We start from the raw sequence: 26,956 nt of genomic DNA on the forward strand, positions 1-26,956 counted from the left end.
ATCAACGACGTTCGCCTTCTCTTCTTTCTCTCCACTCTGCGAAACAAAGCCTCGCAGCAGCCTTTCTCTGCCTCTGAACCAAGTTTTTCCCCTTGATGGGCGCGTGCGTCATCGACCGCATACCCTCTCGCCTAGAGCAGGTGGATCTGCGTGCTCGTGCTTCGCCAGATCGACCTCTTCTCGCCTCGCCGATCCTGCACGCGACTCGCTCCCGCCTGCGATGTAGCTGGCTCCTCCAACCGTCACTTTCCCCCGCGCCTGCGTCTTTTCCCTTCTCTCTCTCCTTCCCTTCTTCACCCTGACCCCTCACACGCCACATCCACCCTTCACCCTCTCTCCCTTCACGTCGCCACAGCTACCACGGCTCGTCGCTTGCCCTGCTTTCCGACTCTTTGGCCCTGAGACCAGGACTGTCCGCAACGCCCATCTTCCCTCTCTCCTCTCTCTCTCTTTCAGCAAGCCCACGAAGAAGACCAGCCTCTCGCGCGCGTCCCGCAAGTTACTCTTTCCTCCACATGCCCTCATGTGCCGTGCCCTCACCGTCGAAAGCTCTTCTTTCGCAATGCGCGCTGCGTGTGAGGATGTGTGAGGCTGCTCAGGTGGTGTGATTGCGAGGAAGACAGGTGACGCTGCAGAGGCGGCCGGCGCGAGGCGCTGACCGCCGGACCAAGGAGGCGTGTGACAGAGGTATGCACGGGCGGAGGAGAGAAGAGAGAATGATGACGCAGTGCGCCGAGCGGGATGCGGCCACTTCTGCGCGCGCGGCTCACTGCGGCATGTACACGTCGACGTCGTCGAGCAGCAAGTCGCCCGGCTGCTGTTGCTGCTGCTGCTGCTGTTGCGCATCGTGCTGTGCGGCATGCTCGGGCTGCTCGAGCTCAGCATACTGCGGATGCTGCGTCTTGTCGTCGGCATCGGCGTGCACTTGCTGCGCATCGCTATCTTGCTGTGCGTGCATGTCGCCCATGCCAGGCTCGTGGTACTGCTCGAGCTGCTGCTGCTCGTCGTAGTGCTCTGCGTCGGCGGCGTGCAGCGCATGAGAGGCGAGCGCCTCGAGATGTTCAGGTTGCAGCGCAGCCTCGTCGCCCAAATGTTGGTGGTGGTGGTCTTCCAGCAGCTGCTCAGGATGCTGATGCGCGTCGTCGGCGTGCTGCTCGGCTGCCGTGGCGAAGTAGGCGGCGGCGTCTTGCTGCTGCGCCTGCGCCGCTTGTTCCTCCTCAGTCAGCGGCTGCTGCTGCATGCCGTCGTCGACGTGGCCGCCATCCTGCTGCGACAGCTCTTGCGGAGGCGCCAGCATGCTCTGATCGCCGTCGAGCTGCTCAGTCGGATGCTGCTCCTGCTGCTCCTCGTGCTGGTGCAGCTCGTGTTGGTGATGTAGATGCTCGTCGTCGGCCATCGACTGATCGGCTTCCATAGCGCCCTGCTCTTCTCCTTGCTGCGGCTCCGGCTCAGGTGCGACCGGTGGGTCCGGCAGCGTGCCGCCGCAACGCTCCACCTCGGCGCGCAGCAGGTCGTTCTCCTGACGCAGCAGCTGGATGTCGTCGCGCATCGCGTGCATGAACTCGATCGCTGCGAGCCAGGTACGATGAGCAAACCAAACTATTACGGCTGGCACTGCGGAGCTCACTTTTTGACAAGATCTCCCACTTGCTCGTTTTCGGGCTCTTCTCCTCCGGCAGTGCTACTCGCAGATCCTCAAACAGATCCTTCATCTCGCGCCGCCGCTTGCGCTCAGCGAGCTTGTGGCTGACGCGCAGCTCGGGAGTGCGCGCATACGGCGTGATGGGACGGTTCGCGCCCGGCGCCTGCAAGGAGCGACTGGCTGCCTTGCCTGACGAAGGCGACTCGCGTGCTTCGCCATCGTCGACTGCGGCGGCCGCTGAATCTCCTCCACCGTCATCCTCTGGCGCTTCGATGCGCGGGATCTCTCCGTTCGACAGCGCCGCGGCTGCAGCGCCGAGGTGAGGATGTGCGGGATGAGGCTGGAAGCTGGACGAGCCTGATGCGTCCTGGTATGCAGGCGGGCTCGCTTGCGCCGCTGCTGCTGCCACGACTGCGGCGCTTTCTGCTGCCGCTGCATCGGCATCGAGCTCCCGGCTCTGGGCATAGCCGCCGAGGATGTACGTGTCGAAGTCGATGGCGCTTGGCTCGGCGTCACGACGCGCTTCTGCAAGACAATCGGGATGAGCATCGAGACTGGCCGAGGAGCAGCCGCAGGTTCCGTGCGACAGCACGCCCGCGTGTCGAGCGCTCCGGACACCAGCCTGGCCCCGACATCACACGACAAGCAACGTCACTCACCGACAGCTCCGTCCTCCGCCAAGCTGCCCACTGAGATCTCGGGCTCTGCTTCGGAGATGGCGACGTGCTCGTCCATGGCAGCGGCGTGCGGCTGCACTGCCAGCATGCGCAGGGTGCTGTGCCAACGCAGCCTCACGGCCAGGACGCGTCGACGTGCCCTCTTCGCCGCCGCTGACGGCTGCCGAGCGCAGACAGCTGACACTTGTGCGGGCCGGGTCGAGGCAGGCGAAGATCCGCGATGCTAAGGCAACGATGCCTGAGCGCTGCAAGCCCCGCTCGAGAGGCGACCTGGCGCGCAGAGGTGTCCAGCCTGATGCGCACGTACGAGCAGCCTGCCGCTCGGCCCCCGACGCTCTGCCAACGAGCCGCTGTGTCGGCTGGCAGCGCCTGGCCGAGGCTGGCGGCGAGGGCGGGTGCCCCGGGGGCGTACGCAGGTGGAGGTGCGGCGAGCGGCGGGGTGGTGCGTGCACGGCGCGCGACTCGGGTGGGAACTGCAGCGCGGCGCCGGACGGGGTTAGGGTCGAGAGCGCCTCGCTCGCGTGGCAATCGCCTCGTGGCAAGAGCGAGCGCGGCTCCGAGGGCGCGACGAGGACAAGGCGCGCGCTGCGCGTGGGAGCAAGGAGTCGCTCGCACCCGGCAGCGCCCTACCGTCACAGCGGCTCGGCCTTGGCCGCTTTGATGCATGAGCAGATGGTGAGTGCAGCTGACTCTCGATCCGTTCTCGAGATGAAGACAAGTGAGGTGCTGTTCAGGCATGGGCGGAAGGAGCAGCGGCGAGGAGAGGTGCAGGCTGGCGCTGACGTAATCACGCGACTGTCCCACGCTCCGGACGCCGGATGCACGGCCCAGCGCCAACACCGGCTCGGTAAGGCCACGTCGTCATGCTCCGGACCCGCTTCCCGACTCCACAGCCCCGTCCCCACCTTCCTAGCCATCAGCATCGTCGCCTCACGCGAGACAGACTTAGTCCACGCGCACCTCTTGGTCTCGCCCTCAGCGCCACAGCGCTCCATCTGAGCCGTCGCCGCCCAGACCGCACGCGCCGCCATGTCTCTCGCAGCAGCAGGCGCGCCAACGCCGACGCTGCGTTCGGCGCAGCTCTCGTCGCTCCTCTCGCTGCTCAACTTCAACCAGCCGACTGGCGCGCAGGACGGGCCGTCGAAGCTCAACGGCGCCTCGGGCTCGGCAGATGCGCTGGACGGCCTCAACATTCCAGAGGGCCCGCCCGCGTGGAAGATCCTCGTGCTCGACAAGGTCAGCCAGGAGGTGCTGGCGACGAGCCTGCGCGTGCAGGATCTGCGCGACCACGGCGTGACATTGCACATGTGAGTATGCCGCCACAGGAGAGCGTGACGCAGCCTGTGGGGCGACGCATCGCCGCCAGCTGGACCCTGTCGCGCGCAGTCCCGAGCTCGGCGCTGACGCGGCGCTGCTCCAGGCAACTGCAGTCCGACCGGCCGCCGCTGCCAGATGTGCCTGCGGTCTACTTCGTCGCGCCCACACACGAGAACCTGAAGCGGATAGCAGAGGTGAGTCGCAGCGAGGCCAGTGAGGTAGTGCGCTTGCTCACTGCGCCTCGCTCTCCAGGACATGAAGAAGTCGCTGTACGAGGCCTTCCACCTCAACTTCACATCCACGCTGCCGCGGACGATGCTGGACGAGTTCGCCTCGCAGGTCGCGCGCGATGGCACCGGCTCGCTGGTGGCTTCGGTGTGGGACCAGTACCTCGACTACGTCGTGCTCGAGCCGTGCCTCTTCTCGCTCCTGCCCGGCCCGCCGCGGCCCGCTACGCAGCTGGTGCCATCCGCGCCCGCAGGGAACGGCGCGGCAAAGCAGCGCGACTGGACGACATACGAGCGCCTGAACGACACGAGCGCAGGCGAGAGAGAGGTGGAGGCGGAGACGGACAGGATCGCGCAGGGGCTGTTCTCCACGCTCGCGACAATGGGTGGGTACGGCTGCTGCGGGCTGCTGCGAGCAGCCTCGAGGGCGGCCAGCGCTGATCATGCTCTTCCAGGCACATTGCCCATCATCCGCTGCCCGCGCGGCAACGCAGCAGAGCTGGTCGGGCGCAAGCTTGAGGGGCGCCTGCGAGAGCACATCTCGAGCGCCAGAGGATCAGCACACCTGTTCTCGGGCGAGAGCGCAGGGAGCGCATGGGGCAGCAGCCGGCCATGTGAGCGCTGGAGTGACTTTGAACCAGCGAGGAATGGCGCTGACGCACGCGCGTCTCAGTGCTCATCATTCTCGACCGCAACGTCGACCTCGTGCCGATGCTGTCGCACTCGTGGACGTACCAGGCGCTCGTGCACGACGTGCTCGACATGAAGCTGAACCGCGTCACCGTCGAGGTGAGCCCGCGAACATGTGCAGGTGGCGGAGCCAGGGCTGACCAGACTGCAAGTCGACCGAGGGCGGTAAGACGCAGAAGCGCAGCTACGACCTCGACAGCAAGGACTACTTCTGGGGCAAGAACGCCGCCACGCCGTTTCCGCAGGTGGCCGAGGACATCGACACGGAGCTCAACAAGTGGGTGCCTTGAGCTGCGTCCTGAGTGCACTGGCTGACCGCGGCTGCGCAGGTACAAGTCCGACGCTGCAGAGATCACGCGGTCGACTGGCATCAGCAGCATGGATGAGGTCGGGCAGCTGTGAGTGCACTGTTGCAGCGCTTGAGCTGCAGCCAGCTTACACGCCTCCACTCAGCGATCTGTCGTCCAACGCCTCGCACCTCAAGGCAGCCATCACGGCCCTGCCGGAGCTGACGGCGCGGAAACAGACGATCGATGCGCACATGAACATCGCCACGTCGCTGCTGCAGGGCATCAAGGCGCGCGGCCTCGACACGCTCTTCCAGCTCGAGGAGGGCATTGCTCGGCAGGTGAGGCCTGGTGCTTGTGTGGCCCCTTGCAGCGCTGACGCCGTGCGACCACAGGGCAAGGCAGTCATCCTCGAGACGATCCGCGACAAGACGCTCGAGTCGGCCGAGGACAAGCTGCGCCTTTTCATCATCTACTACCTCTCTGCGCCGGACGCCGTCTTCTCGAACCGCTCGGACGTCGAGGAGTTTGAGCGCGCGCTGTCTGAGCAGGGCGCCGACCTGCGGGCGCTGCAGTACGTCAAGAAGTGAGTAGTGCGCTGCTGTGCTATCTGCGTGCATTGGCTGACTACTGCACGACAGGGTGCGCGAGTTGACTCGCATGACGATGTTGGCGTCGGCACCGGCCCCCGCACCGGCCGGCGGAGGCGAGCTATTCCGCGGCTTCAGCTCGCTCAGCAGCAGAGTGAGCAGTGGCTCGGCTTCACACGTTCTCCACCGCTGACCGTAACCTTGCGCAGCTCACGGACCGGCTGAAGGACAGCGGCCTCGAGAACATCGTGGCGGGCGTCAAGAACTTCCTGCCCGTGCAGAAGGACCTGACCGTCACGCGGCTGGTGGCCTCGCTGCTCGATCCGGCCGCGGCGTCGGCGCAGGTGCGGCAGGAGACGGACGACTGGCTCTCCTTTGACATGCAGCCGCGGCGCGGGCGGCAGGTGGCGGGACAGTCGTCGGCGACGGGCGCCGGCGCCAAGGACGCCATCGTCTTTGTCGTCGGCGGCGGCTCGTACGTCGAGTATGCCAACCTGCAGGAGTACGCTGCGCGCACGGCCGGCAACAGCCACGCCGGCGCCGTCGGCACGCAGGCGCGCCGCATTACGTACGGCGCGACGGAGATCCTCACGCCCACGGCCTTTGTCGATGCCCTGGCGGGCCTGTCTGGCTGAGCAGCGTGTGCCTGCAATGCATGGTCCAAGCAGAAGATGTGTGAAGTGAGGGCGAGCTGCTGCGGCTGCGGTGCGGGCGCTGGCGGCGGCGCACACGCGACGCGTTGCACTGTACGCGTGAAGACGCGCCGGGCACGGGAGCAGTGTCGGCGCGGCGCTGGCTGTTGGTTGCCCCGAGCTGCTGCCGCTGCAGCCGAGGTCGTGCGCCGTGCATGCGACGCCGCCGTCTGCCCGCTCGGCCGGGGTCCTTCCCGCACCTCCAGCCACCATCGCCTCACCTACGCTCACAGCATCCCTCTCGCACTCACGACCCACGCACGACCGCCGCAATTCCAAGCCTTGACAGCGTGCGAGCATCGACAAAGCCTTTGCAGAACGACACCGCACCCTGAGCTGCCGCCGCCATGGCGAACTTCGAGCTGCCGCTGGGCGACGACCTGATGCGCGACCGCGCGCGCATGTTCGGCGAGTTCCTGGACGACGAGGTGAGCTGCGCCGAGCCGTGCGCCGCTGGCTGTTACTGAGCCCCACATGCAGTCCGGCGAGACCAACTACCGTGACGCCGCGCGCAAGATGCTGCACCAGGGCCGGTGCCGCCTCGTCATCAACGTCGACGACCTGCGCTCGTACAACCGCGCCTACGCCACGGGCCTGCTCGACGAGCCCAACGAGTACCTGCCGGCATTCGACATGGCGTTGCGTGCCCTCGTCGGCATCCTGAACGCCAAGGAGGAGGACCTCTCCGAGAGGCAGTTCTACATCGGCCTGCGCGGCAGCTTCGGCGACCACCACGTGAACCCGCGCACGCTGCGCAGCCAGCACCTGGGCAAGATGATGAGCTTGGAGGGCATTGTGACGAAGTGTGAGTCCCGAGCGGGTCTGTGCGCATCGGCCCGCAGCGCTCATGCCTTCTCGCAGGCTCGCTCGTGCGGCCAAAGATCCTCAGGTCGGTGCACTACTGCGAGGAGACGATGCGCTTCCACGCGCGCGAGTACCGCGATGCGACGATGTACGGCAATGCGCCGCCCTCGACGGCCGCGTACCCGACCGAGGACGGCGACGGGCACCGCCTGACGACCGAGTACGGCTACAGCATCTACCGCGACCACCAGATGGTCAGCATCCAGGAGATGCCGGAGCGCGCGCCACCCGGGCAGCTGCCGCGCTCCATCGACGTCGTCATGGACGACGACCTCGTGGACCAGTGCAAGCCGGGCGACCGCATCCAGCTCGTCGGCATGTACCGCAGCATGGGCAACCGCGTGGGCCAGAGCACGAGCTCGACGTTCCGGTGCGGATCTGCTGCGAAGCGCGGCCCGTCTCACACTGCTCACATGCCCGCCCACCGCAGCACGCTGATGATCGGCAACAACCTCAACCTGCTCTCCTCCAAGGCCGGCGGCGGCATCGCGCAGGCGCACATCACCGACACGGACGTGCGCAACATCAACAAGATCGCCAAGCGCCGCAACATCTTCCAGCTGCTCTCGCAGTCGCTGGCGCCGTCGATCTACGGGCACGACTACATCAAGAAGGCCATTCTGCTGCTGCTGCTCGGCGGCATGGAGAAGAACCTGCCGAACGGCACGCACATCCGCGGTGACATCAACATCCTCATGGTCGGCGATCCGTCGACGGCCAAGTCGCAGATGCTGCGCTTCGTGCTCAACACGGCGCCGCTGGCCATCGCCACGACGGGCCGCGGCAGCTCCGGCGTCGGTCTGACGGCGGCGGTGACGAGCGACAAGGAGACGGGCGAGCGGCGCCTCGAGGCCGGCGCCATGGTCCTGGCCGACCGCGGCGTCGTGTGCATCGACGAGTTCGACAAGATGAGCGACGTCGACCGCGTCGCCATCCACGAAGTGATGGAGCAGCAGACGGTGACCATCGCCAAGGCCGGCATTCACACCAGCCTGAACGCGCGCTGCAGTGTCGTCGCCGCCGCGAACCCGATCTACGGCCAGGTGAGTCGCGCAGCTCGCAGTGCACGTGCAAGACACTGACCATCTTTGCAGTACGACGTGCACAAGGACCCGCACAAGAATATCGCGCTGCCCGACTCGCTGCTCTCGCGTTTCGACCTGCTGTTCGTCGTGACCGACGACGTCGACGAGCAGCGCGACCGCATGATCAGCGAGCACGTGCTGCGCATGCACCGCTACCTGCAGCCGGGCCTCGACGAGGGCCAGCCGGCGGCCGACAGCCTCGACCAGGCACTCAACGTCGGCGCGCCCGACGGCACAGACGCCGACGGTGCGGCCATGCTGGGCGACTCGAGCCCGTTCGAGAAGTACAACCCGCTGCTGCACGCCGGCGTGACCGCCTCGGGCAGCGCCAAGAAGCGCGAGGTGCTGAGCATGGCGTTCGTCAAGAAGTACATCCAGTACGCCAAGCAGCGCATCCAGCCCGCGCTCTCCAAGGGCGCGGCCGAGTGGATCGTCAACGTGTACGCCAACCTGCGCAACGACGAGATGTCGGGCAACCAGCGCAAGACGAGCCCGCTGACGGCGCGCACGCTCGAGACGCTCATCCGTCTCTCCACGGCGCATGCCAAGGCGCGCCTCAGCAGCACCGTCGACGAGCGTGATGCTGAGGCGGCCGAGGAGATTCTGCGCTTTGCTCTCTTCAAGGAGGTCATCACGTCGCGCCGGCAGAACAAGCGGCAGCGCACCGCCAACGGCAGCCGCTCGCCCGAGGGCGACAGCGACCTGGACGACGATGCCGACGTGCCCGAGGTCGAAGCTGCGCCGTACAAGGGCACCGGCGCGTACAGCACGCGCGGCGCCACGCGCAACGGAGCAGCAGCCAAGGACGTCTCGCCCGTCGCCTCGCTCGACGACGACGCCATGGACGAGGACGCAGAGGCTGCCATGGAGGAGGCCGACGCAGAGGCTGTGCTGCGGGTCGGTGTGCCGCCCGCCGAGGCAGCTGCTGCCCCTGCCGCGGCCGCGTCGATCAGCGAGGCGCGCCTGGGCTCGTTCCGGGATCGCATGGCCGCCGTCATGTCCTCGGGCGGCTCGATGGCCGAGGAGGAGGCCTTCTCGCTCGACGCCCTCCTGCCGGCCGTCAACCACGGCCTGCCGTCGAACGACCTCTTCAGCAGCGCCGAGGCGCGCGCGGCGCTGCAGCAGATGAGCGACGCCGACCAGATCATGCTCGATGCCGAGGGCGTCATCTACCGCATCTAGCGCGCTGCTTCCTTTCGCCTCGGTCTCTGCATCCACCCATGTCACCCTGCTCTGTCTGTCCTGTATCAATACCTTATGACCTGCACCCAGAGGAGAGCGACAGCGTGCTTAGCCCGTGAATGGCCTCCTTCTTGCTGACCCTCACCCAGCTGTGCGCGCCCTGGCCAGTGCGCAGCTCGCACGTTCATGCGCATGTCGCGCATCCCGAGAGACCCTGGGAGGCACGACGCAGGCACGCAGTGCTGCCTTGCGTGCTCGTGATAGGGTGCACGGCGACGGCGCGATGCATGATCGGCCGTGTGCCGTGAAGGGAGGTCCGGCAGACGCCGAGCGGGAGGCGCGGGCAAAATGGAGGTAAGCGCACCCATGCATGCGAGACTCCGCTAGCCATGTGGGCCGCTAGTGAAGCATGAAGGGCGAGGTGAGATCCCTCTGACGCTGCGTCGCATCTGCTGCATGAAGCATAAAGGCGGGCGAGAGGACGCCAGCGGTGCAGGCGCGGCAGAGACGGCGAGCAGACGCAGCTGCCGCCGCTCCCAACGGCCGGCGCACAGCTGTCTCCTCGTCCAACAAGCGGCTGCGGCAGCGAAGCAGCGGAGCACAGCGAGCCGTCGTTGCCGACGAGTCTTGTTTCTGGGCCTGCTCGAGGAGTCCGAGCAGGCAGAGGACCTGCACCGTGCGAAGGGCGATCTTGGGTGAGACACGCAGAGCGCTCTTTCCGGCGATTCGCTTCGGCGCGCTGCAACGCGCCGCCGCATCGGAGTCGTGTTTCAGGGCCGTGGCTCGGCCAAGGGGTGCAATATCCAGCGCGCTGCCACTTGCAGAAGCAGCCAGGGCACCGTGCCTCGCAGTCCAGGTGCGCTGTACCTGTGCTGCGAGCGTCGTCAGGTGGGAGCGGCGACGGCAACGACCCTCGGTGGGTGCATGCGCGGCGGAGAGCGGGCACCCGCAGCCGCAGCGCGCTCGGGCGCGGCGTTGCCGCTTCGCGCTTGTGTGCCTCGGCGCTGCAGAGAGCGAGAGAGAGGTTCTCCCGCGCGGCCGTGCCCACGCACACGCACGACGGCCGTCGTCGAGACTTGGCTGGCGCCATGCAGCCGCTGCAGCGACGGCTCCGCGCACAGAACGTCTCAGCGCGAGCTCCTCTTCCGGCCGCTCCGCCATCTCTGTCTCACTCGCCTCCATCCTCGCTCCTCAGCAGCAGCACCTTGCTGTGCACACTGCCGCACGCGGCACCCGGCAGCAGACGTCACGAGCGCGCCTGCAGCTCTCTGCGGCGCACGGCCGGCCCTGCCTCGCTGCAGCGATCTGCGGCCATTACCCCTCTCGCCGCCTCTCCACCCTCACAGCCGCTCTTCGGCCCTCGGACACCGGACACTCTCACCTCCATCACCGACGGATCTCCCACAAGCGTGCCGCTCGTCACCACACTCTCACACACTCTTCATCTTCGTCATCGCCTCTGAGCGAAGCAGCTGGCGCCCACACGCCTTCCCGACTCGGCACCTCGCAGCTTGCCGAGACCGGCACGAGCTGGAGCAGGGACAGCCTCGCGAGGTCGTACAGACACGTGCGCCACTGCACTGCGTCTCCAGCTCGATCAGCCTGATCCGCAGACCTCGTAACGGAATTGTCGCGGCCTTGGCAGATAGCCAGCTGGTGTGGAGGCACCGGCAGTCCAGGCAACCCGAGATCTCGGTTGCCCGCACAGCGTCTGAGCTCAGCAGGCGCACAGAGCCGTGGCGACGCTTCCACTGGTGTTTGCTAGGCAGCTGTCAATACTGTGCGTATTGGGCAGCGCTCTTCTCTGGAGCGCGCGGCGAGGCGCACAGCCCAGCATGCCGTCTGCGATCCGGCCCCCGTCGGCGCAGACAGATCGGCCGCCACGAAGCATCTCGCTGGGCGGCATCAAGTCTGCCGGCGCCTCCACGACACGGCGGGTGCCACGAGACGCCGGACGAGGCGAGTCAGGCATTCCTCGGCTGGCCAGCTCCTCATCGAGCGGCTCGCACGCGGCGCCGTCCAGTCCGACGACTGCCCAGCCGAATCGCACCTCAATCATCGGCAACACGCAGGCAAAGAGTGCGGGCCAGGCGCTGCAGGTGGTCAATGAGCAGCCGTCGCCGCGCGAAGGCCTGCCATGCAGCGATTATGGCATGCCCAGCAGCATGCTGCCGCAGCCGGAGCGCAGGTCGGTCATACGCAGCCAGGGCAAGCGCGCCGAGAGCGAGAGCGCAGGCCTGAACCGCAGCCGGATATCTGGGCGGCAGTCGGAGCCCGCTGAACAGTGAGTGCTGTGGCCCAACGTGTGCGCCTGTGGTGAGGCTCACTGCGTCTTTTGCTAGATCTGCGGCACCCACCAGGTCCAAGTCTCTGCGGCCCGGCACGTCGCCGCGCAGCACCTTCTCCACAGTGCGGCGCATCTTTGGACGCTCGAAGTCGAACTCGATCAGCTCGACGCAGGGCGACGCTCGCCCAGACTTTACAGCTGCAGCGGGCGAATTTGGCCAGCTGAGCGACGACGAGCGAGCCAAGGCTGCGCGAGCATCGCGAGACTCGGCGCGCACACTCAAGGAGCGCAGCATCTTCTCGCCCTTCCGGGCGCGGGATCCGCAACGGAAGATGACAGCAAGTGCGAGCGAGAGCGCGTATAGCCCGAGGCCAAGCGCTGTCGAGGAGATGCGCGTCAGCAGGGACGCCAGCCGCGCGCATGGGGCCACGTCGATGGACGTAGCCGAGCCAGGCCACACACTGCCGCAGTCTGCATCTTCCGAAGGAGCGCACGCGTACAACAGCGTGCACGCCAAGCCGGACCGCAGCTTGACGCTGCAGGCGCTCTCGGTGCCGCCCTTCGCGCACAGAAGCAGTGCCTCGCGCATCTCTGGCGAGCAGCAATGGCCGGATGATGCTAGCCGTGTCAGCACGCCGAACGCGGCGCAGATGCAGCGCAGCGCCAGCTCGGGCATGGGCGATGAAGGCATGGGCGTGGCGCTCACCGTCGGCGCCTCGACGGATGCGCTTGGCGAAGCGCTCGAGCAGGCGCCCTCGCGCGCTGTCTCCGCTCCATCAAAGCCGTCGGTGCCGAAGATGTGGCAAGTGTCGCGCTCCTCTCTGATCCCTGATCTGGGCGCGACGGCGAGCGAAGAGTCAGGAACCGACGGCGAGGGCGGTTATGAGCCCCCGCAACAAGGGCAGCAACCGCACGCGCGCTACGGCACCTCGACTACGATGGCCTCGACGAACTCGTACCAGACCGCCGCCTCCTCGCCTTTTGGCAGCCTCGCTCGCCGGGGCCAACCGATTCAAGGCGGCCCGGGGAGCAGCACAGACTCGGAGCTGGAATCGCTGGCTCATCGCAATGGCGACGCTGCGCCAGATGGCGACGAGACGCTCATTGCAGCCGAGTCGCGCACGCCGCTGTCCGACTTGCTTGACAAGCTCGACCGGCGTCGCCATGATCTCTCTAACTCAACGCCGACGACCAGCCAGGCGGAGGACTCATATCTTTCGTCTCGCCCTGCGCTGGCCGCGGGTCCGTCGCCGATCCCCTTCCCAGACACTCCTCCGGCGCTGCAGCATGTGCCCAACACGCGCGCACACGAGCCAAACAGCACCTTCTTCGAGGACGACTCGATTGCTTCGCCTGGCTCGCCTCAGCTGCGCCGCAACACCTTTGGCGACGAGCACGAGGCGCAGCGCGACTCGTGGCGCGCTCGGCTGCCGGTCTCTCCGCTGCGCGACGACTCGCAGCTTGCTGGTGGGCGCTCTGGCCGCGACGCTGGCCACGAGCTCTCGCTGCTCGAAATCGAGAGCAATCTTGCGGCAGTCGAGGCAGCGCTGCAAGACCACAGTCTGGCGGGCAGCTTCGATGCCACATCGCTGCGTCGGCGCATCGGCTCATACGGGCAAGGCGACATGTCGGCACACATGCAGGACTCCGCGGGGGGCAGTCCGCAGGCGCCGTATGGCGCTGGCCTGTCGTATCGCCCAGCTCCGCGCGTCACGTTGCCGCCGGGCTCCGAAAGCGCGATTGCCGATGCAGTTCGCGAGGTGCGACGTGCGCTCAGCTCTTCGCACCTGCCGCGCATCCCGAGCGAGAGCGAGATGGGTGCTTCCTCGGATCGCAGTCCGACGATCTCGCGCCGGCGCTCTCCGGCACCGTCTCCTCTGCGCGAAGGCTCGCCGCGCGAGTCAACGCCGATGCGGGCTGCACGAGTGCGGCAGGAGTCTATGCAAGACGTCGAAGAGGCGTACGCACGCATGTGCGACCTCGTCGGCTCTGCCGCAGGCATTATCGCACCATCGCCCATGCTCGGTGGCAAGGCTTGGAAGCGCAAGAGCGCTCACCCAACAGAGAGTGCAAAGTTCTCTCCGCAGCGCAACGGCACGGAGATCCGCGAGCGGGCGCAGAGCCTCGTCGCCCCTTCTCACGTTCAGGCATCCCGCCCGGTCGTGATGGACCGAGTGACAAGGCAGCAGCTTCTGCGCGACGCCGACTCGCTTGCTCGTCACAGCGCAGCCTTCGCAGACAGTGGTGCGCCAGACGATGAGCCCGAGCATGCGCTGCGCGGTCGCAACAGTACGCTCTCCACCGGGTCTCGCCGCGCCATGTCCGAGTCTCCGCCGCGTCGTCCAGTGCACAAGGAGGAGACCAAGAGCGAGGCGCGTCGCCTCTCTCAACACGCCGAGGCGCAGCGGATGAGTACCGGCTCGGCGACCACGACGAAGCGGTCCAGCAACGCTACGACCTCCGCCAGCGGCTCTGGCGGCACCGCCGCGCTCAGCGCATCGCCTTCGGTCACCGTCAAGACGCAAGGGACGCCACGCTCGCCTCAGAGCGACGCACATCAGAATGCCGAGTGGAACCGCATGCCGCAGTCGCCGTTCCGACACGGCATGCCCAATCAGCACCAAGGCTCGCTGTCGCGTCACGAGCGGCAGACGTCGTCGCCCTTGTCTCAGCAGCACTTTGGTGGTGAGCCGTCGAACACATTCGAAGCTCGACCGTTTGCACTCAATGCGAGCGGCAACGCCGAGACCCGCCGTCACGCCGAGGAGGCGATGCGCCGGGCACGCGCGCAGCTCAGCTCGGCGTCTGTGCGGAACAGCACACTGCGGTCGCCAACGCCTACTCTGGGCGGCTACCGGAGGCCGCACTCGGGCTCGGTGCGCGAGTGGACCGCAGAGGTCGCTGGTAGACCCACGAGCAGGACGAGTGCCGCTAGCGCCGCCCACCACGGGCACGGACCTGCTGCGCGACACTTCCCGCGCCTCGCAGACCAGGACACCTCACGCAGCATCTCGCAGGACGGGCACCAAGCGATCAACGCCGCGGACCTGAGCTACAGCACTGCCTCGTCGATGCAGTCGTCGCTCAACGCTCTGCAGCGGCGGCACGCGCTGGAGCGCGACAGCCTGCTCGACATGCTCGAGCGAGCGCGCAGCGAGAACGTCGACCTGCGTGTGCGCAACGAGATGCTACAAAGTGATCTGCATCTCGAAGTCACTCAGGTCCTTGAGCTGCAGCGCGAGCTGGAGCGACAGAGTAGTCGTGCCTCAGAGCAGGCTGCCAAGGTCGAGGCGCTTGAGGCGCAGCTCGAGACTGAGCACCGCGACCGCCTGCGCATCGCCGAGCTGCTCGAGCGCGTGCAGACTGCCGTTGACACTGCCGCCAATGCGCGTTCCATCAACGGACTGAGCCCGACAGCCAGCTCTGCAAGCATCGTCCAGGAAGATCTGCAGCCCACTTCGCGCCGGGTCTTCGACGTCACGCCGAGCGTGCTCGCTCCGCTGCCGCTTTCGGAGGCCTTCGAGGATGAAGAACAGATCCTGGCGAGCTTCCGCGGTCATCAAGCCGGCCAACAGCCTCCGGACAGCCATGCGCGGCAGCTGTTCCTGTCGCGCGCCCAGTCGTCGTACAGCCTCGAGGGCGGCTCCCTGATCGGCGGCGCCTCGATCGTCTCTTCGGATGCACAGCCGCGCAGCCCGAATCAGGGTGCCCCCGACAGATCGCCGAGCCTGCGCTCGATGCCCAGTGCTCTCGGACTCGAGATCACCGAGCGCGAGCTCGACTGGTCGCTGCACGACGAGGCGCCTCTCGAAGGCGCCGAGAGCGGCGGAGAAGACGACTTGCCGCGGGACTACGAGCGGTCGACACAGGCTCGTCCAGCCACTCCTCCGGTCAGCCACCGGGAGCCAGCTTTCACCAGTCCGCCGAGCCGGCGCGTCTCGCAGCTGCCGCAGCCGACGCCTGCGCATGCCAAGCGCTCGACGATGCCCGCATCGCTCTCTGCCAGCGCTCTGCCTGTCGGCGTCACGAGCGGCATTCCCATGTCCACCTCCGCCTCAAGCATGAGCCACGTCGGGCAGGGCAGCAAGCGAGCCGGTCTCGCCGAGCGCTTCGGCTACCGTGGCCCGGTGCTGCCGTCGACGATGCAGAACAGCGCGGCCACGCCCGGCGGCGCGCGCCAGTTCTCCACCGCCAGTCGCTTCACCACTACATCGGCTGGCGACACGAGCTGGAGCGCCGTCTCGGACGAGCCCATCGGCGGCTTCGTCCACCGCAGCGCCGGATCGGGAGCCGCTGGCGGCTACTACGACCCGCGACGGCCGCAGGGCTACGACCCTACTGCGCTGCCTGACACGCAGCGCGGCCTGCTCGAGGATGCCGAGCACAGCTACTGAGGGCACCTCGTCGCCCTCCACCACACTCATTGACTCCCTTTGACCCTTCACCACACCCTCTTTAGCCTGCCCTCCCCGGACTCCTCTTCTGCGCGCGCATGCCTGCGCCAGCGCCTGTTCCTTGTCTCGTCACTGCACAGCTTGCTTTTGCATCGCCTCATCTCCCGGTGTAATCTTAGCATTTGGAAACTCGCAAGGCTCCAGACAGCGCGTGACTCATGCGCCCATCTCGGCGCCTCCCGTGGCGCCTTCGATCTTGCCGTTCTGCGCCCAGCCCTCGAGCAGGAGGCGCAAGCGCATCGTCGCTGCGTTTGCGCTGGCATCGCCTACAAACTTGGCCTTCTTGGCGTCGAGGCCTTGCTGCAGCAGCAGCCGCCATAGCTTTGCAGCCTGCCGGCCATAGATGTCGAGCGTGCGTGGTCCAGCTACCTCGAGGAACGTCGCCCACAGCGCTGGCGTCAAGCCATGGTCCGTCATAGGAGGCGTAACGCAGCGCGCCTGCCATGTCCACAGCGCCGAGGGACGCATGTGCGCCGGCACGCGCGCGAGGTCGACGGCGCTGCCGGACGGTGGCTGCGTGGGCTGAAGCACGCAGATGGCCGTGTAGAACGCCAGGATGCCACACATGCGCGCGGTGAACTGCAGCGAAGCCTCGTCGGGCTTCGAGCGGCCGATGAGCTTGCCGTACGTTGCTTCGTCTTGTGACTGTGCGCGCGCAGAAGTGAGCCTCGACACTGCTTGCTACGACGCTGCGACCAACTCACGGAGCTGCGATCCGGCACGAAGCCAATGCACCAGCAGCACTTCTTGACGAGGCGGCACATGAGCACCTCGCCGAACTCGGCGTGGCCCTCGAGCATGACCCAGAGCGCCACGCGCGCCAATGGCCAGGCTGTGTCTTGCTTGGCGGCCACTTCCTGCTCTGCTTGCCGGATCAGACACTTGGAGAGGTGGTTTAGGATCCACGTGTAGATCTCGGCCACGCCCGTTGAGCGCGCTGCGTCCAGGACTCCACAGATGGCAGTCGTCTGCAGAACACGGCATGAGCGAAGGAGCGCAACGAGGCTGGGAGCCAACTCACGATGCGAGCAATCTCGCTGCGCGAGTTGGTCAGCTGCCCAATCTTGGGCGTGATTTGGCGCTTGGCGGCAAAGCACTGCTTGCGCCAGTCCGGGTTGCCTGACACGACGGGCAGGACCTCGGTCTTGATGCGCTGCAAGGAGCAAGAGTATGCGGGTCAACTTCATCCCCGTTGGCATGTGGCAGCGTCACGGACTCACCTGCATCTTGCTGCTCCAGCCAGCAAAGTCCTCTCTCGCCGTCGCTCGCAGGCCAGGCCCCACCAGCTTTCCCTGCCCCTTGGCCTTCTCTTCCTCCTCCAACCTCGCCCTCTCCTCCTTGGCCACTCTCTCCTTCTCCTCCGCCTGCGCCTTCTCCACTCTCGCCGCCTCTTCCTTCTCCCTCTGAATCTTTGCCTCCTCGGCTTCCCGCGCCGCACGCGCCACTTTCTCCGCCTCTTCCTGCGCGCGTCGCGAGGCTGCTAATGCCGCTGCCTCGGCTGCTCGCTTCTCTTCCACTTGCTTCTCGTTCTCTCGTATCGCCGAATTGATGCGCTGGCCACGGATGCGTCAGCGCGCCTCGTACACGCCAGTGACATGGCGCCAGACTCACGTCCCACAGATCCTTGTTGCGTCTCTCAAACGCCTCGCGATCTCTTCGATCCTGCTCCTCGCTGCGCATCCGCATCTGCTGCAGCATCTGCACCACATCGTCGAGCTCCGGCGCTGCAGACCCGGGCCCTGGCGTACTACGTGCCGCCGCTGCAGTGCGCGAGCGCGAGCGGCTGATGCGCCGCGCCGCATCGGTGGCCCATGAGACACGACTGGCGGCGCGCGAGGGGTAGAGATGCGATGCGTAGTCTGGCGAAGAGCACGAGGCGAGACGGATGCGATGCGCTGCTTCGGATGCGCTGGAGGAAAGAGCGGTGCTCTGTCGCCGTGCACGACGCGCAGGTGCGACGGGGTACAGCTCCTCCTCGGAGTCGTCCGAGTCGGAGTGGAGCGTAGAGGCGCTAGAGGAGGCCTGTGACGACACGCTCGTCTCGCCGGGCGAGCGCAGCCAGTACGGCGTCGAGGCGCGTGCGCGGCGCGGCGGCGTGGGCGAGACGAAGCGCGCGCGCAGCTTGGCGGGCGAGGAGGAGTCGAGCACGGTGGGCGAGAGGGGAGGCGCGGAGAGATGCGGCAGCGCCTTGGAGGAGGAGGAGGCGGCGAGCGGCGAGCCGGGCGGCGACGGCGACGCGGAGCCTGCATCCGAGCCGGAGTCGGAGGGCGGAGCGTAGCGCACCATCGTGAGCTGGCGCTGCGAGACGTGCGAGGGAGGGAGGTGAGGGGGATGCGGAGAGGAAGCGTTGGCGCGCCGAGGTGTGCCTTGGGCAGCAGCAGCGGCGGCGGCCATCTCCGCGGTCTCCGGCGCCGCGCAGGCCGCTGCTGCCTTTCGCTGCGCTGACCAGCCTTGCCTTGTCCATCCGTTCCTCATCCTCCTCTCCCACCCAGCACAGCCCACCCCACGCCCACGTCTACGCCGACATCATGGCGCCCATCCCTCCCATACTCCTGCGTCTCGCAGCGCAGATGGTCTCACAGCATCTCGCCCGTCGTGTACGTCTCTCTCTCGGGCCCCTCCACATGCGCAGCATGCTCACCTCGCCACCCTCTCGCTCCACAGCTCGCCGCATCGCCCGTCTTTCAGTCGGCCGTGCATCGGCTGCTGCATGAGGTCGACCACCTGCCCACGCGCATCGGAGGCGGCAAGGTGCCCGAGTACAGACATCCGGATCCGCTGCAGAAGAGCGTGGCGGACCATGTGCGCGAGGCAAGAGGTGAGTGCGGCGACCCCCACGAGAGCGGCGGGAGGCGAGAGTGGGCGGCGCCAGAGCTCAGAGACGGATCGTATGATGCCTGGAGAGCGGATAAATGGGGGCCGAGAGAGCTCTAGCGGTACCTGTCGCCGCTCGAGAGAAGCTCTGCCCCAGAAAAGGCATGCTTTCACGTCTGCCAGATCTCAGATGGGGCCGCACGAGCCATGCGATCAGGGCAGGAGGGCAATGAGCATCGACTGACCACCTTTCTGCTGCAGAGGCCGACCCTGGAGAGCCACACGACGAGCCTTCTCCCTTCCCCTCCTCCTCTCGCACTTCCTCCGCCTCTCCACCGCCTCGTGCACCGCCGACTGACGGCGGGCTTCGCGACTCTCGCGGCTCTCTCCGTCCCCGCACACCACGGGACGAAGCATGGGCACAAGCACAAGCCGCCGAGAAGCAGAAGGATGAAGCGAGGCTTGAGGACTTTCAAGTGCGCGAGCGCGAGTTGAGCGAGATCTTGAGATTGCTTAGGGAGAAGAAGGAACGCGAGGGCGGAGAAGGGAAGCAATGAGGAGCAGGCGATGATCACGCACCGCCAACGGCCCTGCTACTTTCCACCTTCATTGAGCCTCTAGCGCCGTCGAACTGGGGTGCTCTCTGCCGGACGTCGCCGTCGCCGCCGCCGCCGCTCTTGCGGGCCGCCGCGGCGCACGGCCTTGCCGCAGCCGTGAGTCTGGGCGGCCTTGCTGCCCTTTCTTCCCTCCGCGCGGCGACGGCGGCGGATGTACTACTAGCCTCTACATTTGTATTATGCACATCGGTTCACCACTCAGCTGGCGGCGCCGTCGATCGAAGGCACGTGCGTGCCTGTAGCGGCGGCCTCCAGACCTTCAGGCCAGCTAGAGAAGAGGGCGAGAGAGGAGCTGGGTGTCGTCCTCAGGGGTGAGGCCGATAGAAGCCGCCGCTGGCGCCTCCTCTGACAGCAAAGATCGATAAGAAGCATGCCCCAGCGGACCGGTCTGCTGTCAACTGTTAGCAGGAGCAAGCGGAGCCGCACGACGTATATGAAGCGGCCTGCTCCGCGATGAGCCCCGGTCTCCCGCAGCGTGGTCTCTGGTATCATAGGGTGAGTGACGCTCCCTCTTGCTCTCTGTGTGCGACTAGAACTCACCCATGCACACAGGCTCATCGACATGGATGACTTTCAGGTGGGACACGACTTCATGATGGCGCAGGACTTCGCGGGATACGAATCCACGATGGCGCCCGACTGGCCGGCGACGCTTGCCTTCGAGATACAAATGTCGCAGGCAGCCGCTCTGGGCCAGGTGGACGTGTTGCCGAAGGACGCTCTCGGCCAAGTGGACATGTTCTCGACGGCCGCTCTCGGCTGCGAAGGCTCCTTTTCGTCGGGCACTCTCAACGCCTTGCAGCCATCTGCGGCAGATGTCGACTCAACTGCACCAGCCAGCGACGATGCGAGCTCTCCGGGCACGACCGACCTCGAGGACTCTTCCGACGGGACGTCACCCAATTCCGAGGCACCCTTCGACATGCCCTCGTCTGATAGCTCGTTCGCTCTGAGTAACAAGCAATTGCTCGAGCTGTGCGCCATGGGAGACATGTCCGCACACGCGGGCGACGCGGGCACAGCCGATGAGGCCGCATACAGCGGCGTACCGCAGCAGGACGCCGACGCAGGCGCACCTCAGCAGCAATTCGGCGACGGAGTGGGTATCGATCCGCGCAAGACCCTCCTGTCGGCACCTGCTGCGGCCAACCAAACAGCGTCAAGGCCTGAACGCCTCGACGATGATGAGAGCCACAAGCCGCCGTCCCACCGTCGCATCAAGTGCGGGCCGTGCAACAAGGTTCTTGAAGGCGGCGTGAAAAGCATTCCCCTCCACGTCAGGAGCAACCGTCACCTTCGCAACATCGGCGCGAAGGACTGGCTCGAGCGCCATTCCTGTCTCTTCTGCAAGAAGGGCCTTCGCCTCAGGTCGTTCACGCGCAAAGCGACTCTGAAGCGCCACATCATGGCGCACCACCCCGAGCTTCTGACTGTCACGGCCGATGGGAGTTACACGGTGCCCGACGATATCCTGGAGCAAGGCAAAGTCAAGCCGCCTAAGTGAGGAGCGTGCACGATCGGCCGCCCCTTACGACGACTCGGTCACAAGTCTTTCGATTCTCTCCGCCTGCTCCGCTCCGCTCAAGGCTCGACCTCTCGACACACGTCCCTCAAAGGCTTGACGCCTTCCTACTCTGCGCTACCCTCTTCAAGCCTCGCGCTCAGAACGCATCACCGCTCCCTCCCCTCCTCGACGAGGTTCGCCATCATCCGCACGCCGACGCACTCTGCTGCATCGCAGCGAGTGGTGTCCTGATGGAGGCGAACTTCTTCGGGCAGCTGAGGGTGCCGTGCCGCGTTCTCGACGTCGCGAAGCCAAGCTAAAGCTACCGAATTGAATTGAATGCCGCGTCTCTGAACGACGAGTGATATAATGGGTTGTGACAGAAGGTGACAGTGGGACGACGAGCGTCGACGACGCGCTTACGCCGGAGCGTTGGCGTCCTTCTTGGCGGCGCCAGCCTCGTTGCGCGCGTTGCCGGCGGCCTGCTTCGTCTTGTCGCCCGTGACGGCGCCGACGATGGAGTCCTTGTAGCCGCCGAGCTGGTCGATGGCGCCTGTGTGCGATGCGGACGTGAGCTGCCATGCCACGTCACAGAGGTCACAGAGCTGCAAGCTGGCCGACAGCCGCCATCCGGCTGTCACTCACCCTCAGCATAGGCCTTGGCCTGCGCCGCCTTGGCCTCGCCCTCGCCCTCGGCGTGGCGCTGCTTGCCGGAGGCCTGCCACTCCTTAGAGCCGGTCAGGTTGCCCACCTGCTCCTCGAGCGTGCCAATCGTGCTCTTGATGTTGCCGTTCAGCTGCGAGGGCTCGTTCGACATGGTTGCTGTGTGTGTGTTGGTGGTGATGTGGTGGTGAGAGAAGAGAGCGACCGTCGAGGATCGCTTTATGTAGGATCGCCGCTTCGCGGAGTGAAAGTGCACGGACGTCCGTTTCGAGGCGAGCCAAAATAGCGCTGAGTGCGCTCGGGGTCCAGGCGCGTGCCTTGGACACAGCATGACGTCACTCGCGCGCGAGATGGCCGAGCCTCGAGCGTGACCTTCTTTGCCGCAGCTCGTGAATCGTTTGAATGACGCGAGGTCAAGCTGAAGGTGCAAGCGCTGCATTCGTTCATGCGAGCGGTGAATGACATGCTTCCTTGAAGAGTCTGGGCCATGGTCGACGTCGGCGCGAGGCGCTCGTGGCTCGCGGCAGGCTCATGCCAAGCGGCGTTGAATGCGCACCTGCACAGCATGGTGATCACTGACCTGCCAGCCAGCGTCCGCTCCACTCCAAGCGGGTACGACTCCCGCCGTCTCTATGCTCCAAGCATTGCGTGCATGCCGCAGCGCCAGTGAATCGGCAGAGCGCACAGCGCCCGAGTCGGAGAGCAGGATGAAGTCGATGCGCTCTTGCTCTGCGGTCTCGGAGCGCGGATAGAAGTCGATAAAGGTACGGTCGGGGCCGTAAGGCTGAGAGAGTCGGCCGCGAGCGTGAAGGACGGAGTCGGGAGACTTGGGCTGCATGGCATCGTGTTCGACGGCCGAGCTGGAGCTGGGCTGCTGACGATTCGGGAAGCGCAGAGGGACCGCTAGCACTGCATCGATGAAGGTGAAGCTCTCGCTGCCTGCCGCGCCGAACGACGTATTGTGATGCCCGGTGACGAGGTTCTGCCAGCCTGCTTCAGTTCGTGGCGAGTTGAAGTCGCCCAAGACGACGACCTGCGCAAGATACGTGAGCTCTCGCTGTGCGCATCAGACGGCGAGCGAAACGCACCAGTGGCTCTTCGCCCTCTGCTCCCTGCATCTGCCTACTCCACTGCACCGCTTCTCTCGCCTTGCGCAGCACTATCTTGCTTGACTCTGCGCGCGCAAGCAAGCCCTTGTGGTCGTAGTGGCAATTGATGGCATGCAGGATCTGCCGCGGACTCTGTCGAAGCCGCAGCGCGACGTGCGTGCACATGCGTGTCTGATCCTGCAGTCTCAGGCGTCAGCCGGCGCGGAGAGGGCGAGGCTCAGCACAGCAACTCACTGCATCCCATCCGACACTGCCCGGCTCTCCACTCGGACTCAGCCAGAAGTGCTCGACGCCGTGCGTGCCCGTGCCGCCCTTCTTGTGCGGCACGCGTTCGAAGAGCTCCTTCTTCCAGAAGATCGGCACCGCCTCGCCAGCCGACCGCCCATCGTTGCGCGGCACGCCGGCCCAGTCGTACTTGTAAGCCTCTCCCGACGGCAGCGGCGGCAGCGCAGGCTGGCCGGCTGGCAAGCCGTCGGTCTTGGCGCCCAGCAGGGCGACAATGTCGCGCAGCTGGTTCGGCAGCATCTGATGCGAGGGCGAATGCGTCAGACGTGAGCGTCTGCACTGCCGTCAAGCCAGGCTCACCTCCTGCAGCCCAAACAGATCCCAGTTGTGAAACAGCGCGATGTCTGCAACGGCATGCCGCCGCGTGCTCCAGCTCAGCTCGCCCCACTGACGTCCGTCTACAGGCTGTCCTTCATCCTCGAGCGACGACGCAGTAGGCGCATCGCCTAGCTTGAGCTTCGAGACAAGCCGTCGCGTAGGTGAGGAGCTGGCATGTCCGTCGAAGCGCAAGTTGAAGGAGGCGAGCGTGAGCTCGACACGAGCCGGGCTTGTGGACGCATAACCCGACGGTGAGGTAGCCTGCCAGAGAGAAGGCAGCTGAACGAACCCATACGTCAGCGCCATGAGCGCCGCTGGCACCACGAAGGCGCCAAGCACGATGCCGGCGAGTGTGCGGCCTAGTGGGAAGGACGGCACGACGATGACTGCTGGCGCTGCGTGGCTGCGTGCCTCGTCCGCAGCCAGGTCAGCTTGCATCAGAGGCGGGTCGGCCTCGGCCGCTTCGCTGCGCCGCTGGGCGGCCATCTGGCTTGATTTTGGCGATCAGACGACGACGAGGTGGTAGTTGCAGGCCAAGACTGGGGCGCGGCGGCCGTCACAGCGGTGGGCGCCCGCTTGCTGCTCTCACGCTGTGCAGGTGTGCCATGCGCGCGCCATGCGTCGGCCGCTCGGGAATGCCAGGCGGCGCTGTCGCGTGTGGTGGTCACGACGCAAGCTGCCAGCTCGATGTTCGGCCAGCTCGAGCGTTCGCCTGTCGCCCAGCATCAGCGTGGCAGGCCCTGCGCGCAGGCGGTGAGCATGGGCAGCGAGGCTGGCGGCCGCGAGCTATTCTGGGCCTTCCCCACGCACGGGCCCGTCGGTGCTGCAGGTGATCGACGCGCTCTCACGCCCGCATGACGCACTGTTTCTTCTTGCCCCGCAGCGCAAAGCAACAGCCATGCCGCCGCGCACGTCACCGCGCGCCGCCCGCGATGACCCTGAAATGCTGCCCTGCATGGTGCGCGCCGCGGGCCCACCCTTTCTTTTGGCTGCGAGGCTGAAAGCGCGTCCTTCGCCGGGCACCTTGGGACCCGTGCTGCGAAGGCGTGCGTGCGCTGAGCGGGCGACGTGGCGCCTCGAAGAACGGCGAGCGTGGCCGGGGCGCGAAGGAGTGGGACGCCATGACGCGCGGCCAACTCCCCGCGCCAGACGAAAGCCACTGCCTGCGCGCAGCGGCGGCGCTGCAGAAGAAAGTCGGCTGCCAGATGGGCTGAGATGCGGCGGGACGGAGAGAGATGCCTCGGCCTTGGAGATGCGCGCTGGATGCTGAAGCTCGGGCAGGCCGCGCGCAGCGGGACGAGACGTGGCTGCTCCGGCGGCGAGCGGCGCACGTCCCGGGCGGCGGATGCACGGGCGTCACGCATGATGCGCTCAGCAGCGACCCTGCGACGCCGCTGTGGAGAGCGGGACAGCCGCCGCCGCCGAGCGTCACCGCCAGCCGCCGCTGCGCTTTTCGCTCGCTCGCCTCGCGTTGCCGCTCTTGAGGGCGGCGGAAGGCACGTTTGCCAGCAGCCGTGCCTGGCGTGCCGGTGCCTGTGCCTCCTTCTTCCTCACCACCACATCCACCCAGCCGCGCAACTCTACCCACCCCATCCACTGCCCACCATGGTCCGCGCCGCCAAGCCCTTCATCACCGTCTCGCTCCTCTGCCTCGTCCTCGCCGCCTCGGTGCCCTCCACGCGCGCCGACTGGGTGCAGGACGTGACGCGCGGCGGCGAGCGCACCTTCCAGGCCGCCTTTGACGGCTGGACCGAGTCGGAGTGAGTGGCGCGGGAAGACGAGACCCGCCGAGGAGAGCGGCACTGGTGGCGTGCACAGACCATCCGCTGACGCGCTTCTTCTGCAGCCTCCGCTCGTACCTGCTCGACCGCGGCATCGTCGCGCCCAGCAACACGCGCGAGCAGCTCGTTGTGCTTGCGTGAGTGTTTGCGGGTGCATTGCAGCGCCACCGCAATGCTGACCTTTCTTCCTCGACAGCAAGCAGAACTACGCGCAGATCCAGGCCTCGGCCGCCGCCGCCACGGACAGCGCCTCGTCGCTGGCCCACGCCGCCGCGTCGAGCGTGTACAGCGCCGCCGCCTCGTTCGAGTCCGCCGTGAGTAGCCTTGGCCGCCAGGCGAGTGCTTGTTGCGTGCAGTGGCGTGCCCGAACAGCGACTCACACTCTCCTTTCGCTGCGCACAGGCCTCTGCCAGCGCCAGCTCGCTCGGCAACAGCGCCACGTCGGTGGCGAGCCGCGTGTCGAAGAACGTGCCCACGGACGCCAGCTCGCTGTCGTACGAGGTCTCGTCGGGCGCCTCGGGCGCCTCCAAGAGCGCCTCGAGCATCTACGCTCAGGCCTCGGGCGCCGTGCAGAGCACACTTGACGATGCCAGCGACTACGTCTACTCCTCGGTGCGTGCCGCGAGTATGAGGCCAGCGTGCGGCAATGGCTGACACGGCTACCTGCAGTGGACGGACAACCAGCTGCACGACTACCTCGTCGAGAAGGGCCTCATCAAGTCGAACACGCAGAAGAAGCGCGACGAGCTGCTCGCCACGATGAAGGACGGCTACACGACGGCCAAGAACGCGCCGTACGAGGCCTGGTCCGACAGCTACGCCGAGCGCTGGCTCATCAGCCAGGGCCTGATCCGCAGCCACGGCGAGAAGCAGCGCGACGAGGTGGTGCGTAGCAGATGAAGGCATGCCACCAGTAACGGTGTGCTGACTTCCTTTGCGCAGCTCTCGATGGTCAAGGACAACTACTACGGCGCCCAGGACACCGTCTACGACAGCTGGAAGGACTCGGACCTCCGCTCTTACCTGATCAGTGCGTGGCTACGCGCGCGTGACACAGCGTGTGGTGCTGCCACTGACGCGCTTCACTCCTTCCAGAGAACAACGTGATCAAGAGCGACTACCAGGCGGGCCGCGACGACCTGCTGCAGAAGGCGCGCGAGTACGTGCCCTCGACGAACGACATCTGGAGCACGTCGGTGTGGAGCGACTCGGACCTGCGCAGCTACCTCATCAGCAACGGCTGGATCAAGAGCGACAGCAAGGCCAAGCGCGACGAGCTCGTCAAGACGGCGCAGAAGCACGGCAACGAGCTTGCCGAGACGGCAAAGGTGAGCGATCGCAGTGCTGCAGCCCCGTGCGATGCTCCTAGACTGACGCATGCCACGTGCAGGACTACTACAACTGGTCCGACAAGCGTCTCCAGGGCTACCTGCGCTCGACGGGCATTGACTCCTCGAAGATGCCCAAGACGCGCGAGGGCCTGATGCGCGAGATGCGCGCGCGCTACCACCGCAACCACACCGGCTTCTTCGCCGCCGTCAAGGATGGCGTGCGCTCGATCCTCGGCGTCGGCGAGGCTGCTGCTGGTGCCGCCGAGCAGAAGGCCAACGTGGCCAGCGTCAGTGCGTCCAGCGCTGCGTCCGTCGCGTCGGCTTCGGCTTCGAGCGCGGCCGCCAAGGCCCGCGACGAGCTCTAGATGCCTCGCTGCATCCTGGCCCGTCTTGTCTAGTTCTCAGTGACGCGTGATCTTCGCAACTGTCTTGCTCTTCTACCCCCTTTCCCTCCACGCCTGTTTCCCCTCCGCCCCACGAATATCCCAGGCGCTTCTCTTCTCGAATGACGCTTCGCAACGAATGAATAGCATTCATGCT

The 26,956-nt window shown here is 66.4% G+C and overlaps 10 protein-coding genes across 10 annotated transcripts; 6 read left to right on the top strand and 4 right to left on the bottom strand.

The window, feature by feature from the left end:
• Nucleotides 1-567: 567 nt before the first annotated feature.
• Nucleotides 568-2,816, bottom strand: FA09DRAFT_331648 (hypothetical protein). The gene is made up of 3 exons (XM_025743115.1): nucleotides 2,302-2,816; nucleotides 1,628-2,167; nucleotides 568-1,569 (listed from the first exon to the last, which is right to left on the bottom strand). The coding sequence occupies exons 1-3, from the start codon at nucleotides 2,375-2,377 to the stop codon at nucleotides 767-769; spliced, it is 1,419 nt and encodes a 472-aa protein (XP_025596337.1). The 5' UTR covers nucleotides 2,378-2,816; the 3' UTR covers nucleotides 568-766.
• Nucleotides 2,817-3,227: 411 nt separating this feature from the next.
• Nucleotides 3,228-6,099, top strand: FA09DRAFT_331649 (Sec1-like protein). Its single transcript, XM_025743116.1, has 11 exons — nucleotides 3,228-3,626; nucleotides 3,740-3,830; nucleotides 3,889-4,249; nucleotides 4,319-4,477; nucleotides 4,537-4,652; nucleotides 4,706-4,830; nucleotides 4,883-4,951; nucleotides 5,007-5,181; nucleotides 5,236-5,426; nucleotides 5,482-5,584; nucleotides 5,640-6,099. The coding sequence occupies exons 1-11, from the start codon at nucleotides 3,349-3,351 to the stop codon at nucleotides 6,063-6,065; spliced, it is 2,094 nt and encodes a 697-aa protein (XP_025596338.1). The 5' UTR covers nucleotides 3,228-3,348; the 3' UTR covers nucleotides 6,066-6,099.
• A 370-nt stretch (nucleotides 6,100-6,469) lies between these two features.
• Nucleotides 6,470-9,253, top strand: FA09DRAFT_300673 (MCM-domain-containing protein; the record flags this gene model as incomplete). Its single annotated transcript, XM_025740345.1, has 5 exons — nucleotides 6,470-6,550; nucleotides 6,612-6,927; nucleotides 6,984-7,356; nucleotides 7,417-8,029; nucleotides 8,081-9,253. The coding sequence occupies 5 exons, from the start codon at nucleotides 6,470-6,472 to the stop codon at nucleotides 9,251-9,253; spliced, it is 2,556 nt and encodes an 851-aa protein (XP_025596339.1).
• A 1,721-nt stretch (nucleotides 9,254-10,974) lies between these two features.
• On the top strand, nucleotides 10,975-16,171 carry FA09DRAFT_105251 (hypothetical protein). Its single transcript, XM_025738962.1, has 2 exons — nucleotides 10,975-11,537; nucleotides 11,596-16,171. The coding sequence occupies exons 1-2, from the start codon at nucleotides 11,089-11,091 to the stop codon at nucleotides 15,932-15,934; spliced, it is 4,788 nt and encodes a 1,595-aa protein (XP_025596340.1). The 5' UTR covers nucleotides 10,975-11,088; the 3' UTR covers nucleotides 15,935-16,171.
• Nucleotides 16,088-18,317, bottom strand: FA09DRAFT_331652 (GLE1-domain-containing protein). The gene is made up of 5 exons (XM_025743117.1): nucleotides 17,606-18,317; nucleotides 17,215-17,547; nucleotides 17,016-17,147; nucleotides 16,699-16,962; nucleotides 16,088-16,639 (listed from the first exon to the last, which is right to left on the bottom strand). Exons 1-5 carry the CDS (start codon nucleotides 18,278-18,280, stop codon nucleotides 16,151-16,153), a joined length of 1,893 nt encoding a protein of 630 aa, XP_025596341.1. The 5' UTR covers nucleotides 18,281-18,317; the 3' UTR covers nucleotides 16,088-16,150.
• A 149-nt stretch (nucleotides 18,318-18,466) lies between these two features.
• Nucleotides 18,467-19,719, top strand: FA09DRAFT_331654 (hypothetical protein). Its single transcript, XM_025743118.1, has 3 exons — nucleotides 18,467-18,591; nucleotides 18,659-18,812; nucleotides 19,070-19,719. The coding sequence occupies exons 1-3, from the start codon at nucleotides 18,523-18,525 to the stop codon at nucleotides 19,363-19,365; spliced, it is 519 nt and encodes a 172-aa protein (XP_025596342.1). The 5' UTR covers nucleotides 18,467-18,522; the 3' UTR covers nucleotides 19,366-19,719.
• Nucleotides 19,720-19,878: 159 nt separating this feature from the next.
• FA09DRAFT_362371 (hypothetical protein) lies at nucleotides 19,879-21,234 on the top strand (the record flags this gene model as incomplete). The annotated part of the gene is made up of 2 exons (XM_025745464.1): nucleotides 19,879-19,910; nucleotides 19,978-21,234. 2 exons carry the CDS (start codon nucleotides 19,879-19,881, stop codon nucleotides 20,927-20,929), a joined length of 984 nt encoding a protein of 327 aa, XP_025596343.1. The 3' UTR covers nucleotides 20,930-21,234.
• Nucleotides 21,235-21,348: 114 nt separating this feature from the next.
• On the bottom strand, nucleotides 21,349-21,746 carry FA09DRAFT_340629 (hypothetical protein; the record flags this gene model as incomplete). Its single annotated transcript, XM_025744339.1, has 2 exons — nucleotides 21,349-21,482; nucleotides 21,575-21,746. The coding sequence occupies 2 exons, from the start codon at nucleotides 21,744-21,746 to the stop codon at nucleotides 21,349-21,351; spliced, it is 306 nt and encodes a 101-aa protein (XP_025596344.1).
• A 375-nt stretch (nucleotides 21,747-22,121) lies between these two features.
• FA09DRAFT_326411 (hypothetical protein) lies at nucleotides 22,122-23,790 on the bottom strand (the record flags this gene model as incomplete). Its single annotated transcript, XM_025741209.1, has 4 exons — nucleotides 22,122-22,625; nucleotides 22,681-22,872; nucleotides 22,936-23,226; nucleotides 23,287-23,790. The coding sequence occupies 4 exons, from the start codon at nucleotides 23,788-23,790 to the stop codon at nucleotides 22,122-22,124; spliced, it is 1,491 nt and encodes a 496-aa protein (XP_025596345.1).
• A 1,119-nt stretch (nucleotides 23,791-24,909) lies between these two features.
• Nucleotides 24,910-26,781, top strand: FA09DRAFT_326412 (hypothetical protein; the record flags this gene model as incomplete). Its single annotated transcript, XM_025741210.1, has 8 exons — nucleotides 24,910-25,064; nucleotides 25,151-25,222; nucleotides 25,282-25,399; nucleotides 25,488-25,697; nucleotides 25,755-25,970; nucleotides 26,028-26,115; nucleotides 26,181-26,413; nucleotides 26,476-26,781. 8 exons carry the CDS (start codon nucleotides 24,910-24,912, stop codon nucleotides 26,779-26,781), a joined length of 1,398 nt encoding a protein of 465 aa, XP_025596346.1.
• Between the last annotated feature and the right edge of the window lie 175 nt (nucleotides 26,782-26,956).

The sequence above is a fragment of the Tilletiopsis washingtonensis genome (genome assembly GCF_003144115.1).
Source record: "Tilletiopsis washingtonensis strain MCA 4186 unplaced genomic scaffold FA09scaffold_19, whole genome shotgun sequence".
Taxonomy (NCBI): Eukaryota; Fungi; Basidiomycota; class Exobasidiomycetes; order Entylomatales; genus Tilletiopsis; species Tilletiopsis washingtonensis.

Bases quoted from the DNA above. Each gene is read 5' to 3' on its own strand.
- FA09DRAFT_331648 (XM_025743115.1), bottom strand. From the start codon at position 2,377: ATGGACGAGCACGTCGCCATCTCCGAAGCAGAGCCCGAGATCTCAGTG. The intron at 2,168-2,301 runs GTGAGTGACGTT...ATTGTCTTGCAG, and splicing joins GGCGGAGGACGGAGCTGTCG to AAGCGCGTCGTGACGCCGAG. The intron at 1,570-1,627 runs GTGAGCTCCGCA...CCTGGCTCGCAG, and splicing joins GTGGGAGATCTTGTCAAAAA to CGATCGAGTTCATGCACGCG.
- FA09DRAFT_331649 (XM_025743116.1), top strand. From the start codon at position 3,349: ATGTCTCTCGCAGCAGCAGGCGCGCCAACGCCGACGCTGCGTTCGGCG. The intron at 4,478-4,536 runs GTGAGCGCTGGA...CGCGCGTCTCAG, and splicing joins ATGGGGCAGCAGCCGGCCAT to TGCTCATCATTCTCGACCGC. The intron at 5,427-5,481 runs GTGAGTAGTGCG...ACTGCACGACAG, and splicing joins GCGCTGCAGTACGTCAAGAA to GGTGCGCGAGTTGACTCGCA.
- FA09DRAFT_105251 (XM_025738962.1), top strand. From the start codon at position 11,089: ATGCCGTCTGCGATCCGGCCCCCGTCGGCGCAGACAGATCGGCCGCCA. The intron at 11,538-11,595 runs GTGAGTGCTGTG...GTCTTTTGCTAG, and splicing joins CAGTCGGAGCCCGCTGAACA to ATCTGCGGCACCCACCAGGT.
- FA09DRAFT_331652 (XM_025743117.1), bottom strand. From the start codon at position 18,280: ATGGTGCGCTACGCTCCGCCCTCCGACTCCGGCTCGGATGCAGGCTCC. The intron at 17,148-17,214 runs GTGAGTCCGTGA...TGCTCCTTGCAG, and splicing joins GCTGGAGCAGCAAGATGCAG to CGCATCAAGACCGAGGTCCT. The intron at 16,640-16,698 runs GTGAGTTGGTCG...GCGCGCGCACAG, and splicing joins TCGTGCCGGATCGCAGCTCC to TCACAAGACGAAGCAACGTA.
- FA09DRAFT_331654 (XM_025743118.1), top strand. From the start codon at position 18,523: ATGGCGCCCATCCCTCCCATACTCCTGCGTCTCGCAGCGCAGATGGTC. The intron at 18,592-18,658 runs GTACGTCTCTCT...CTCGCTCCACAG, and splicing joins CACAGCATCTCGCCCGTCGT to CTCGCCGCATCGCCCGTCTT. The intron at 18,813-19,069 runs GTGAGTGCGGCG...TTTCTGCTGCAG, and splicing joins CCATGTGCGCGAGGCAAGAG to AGGCCGACCCTGGAGAGCCA.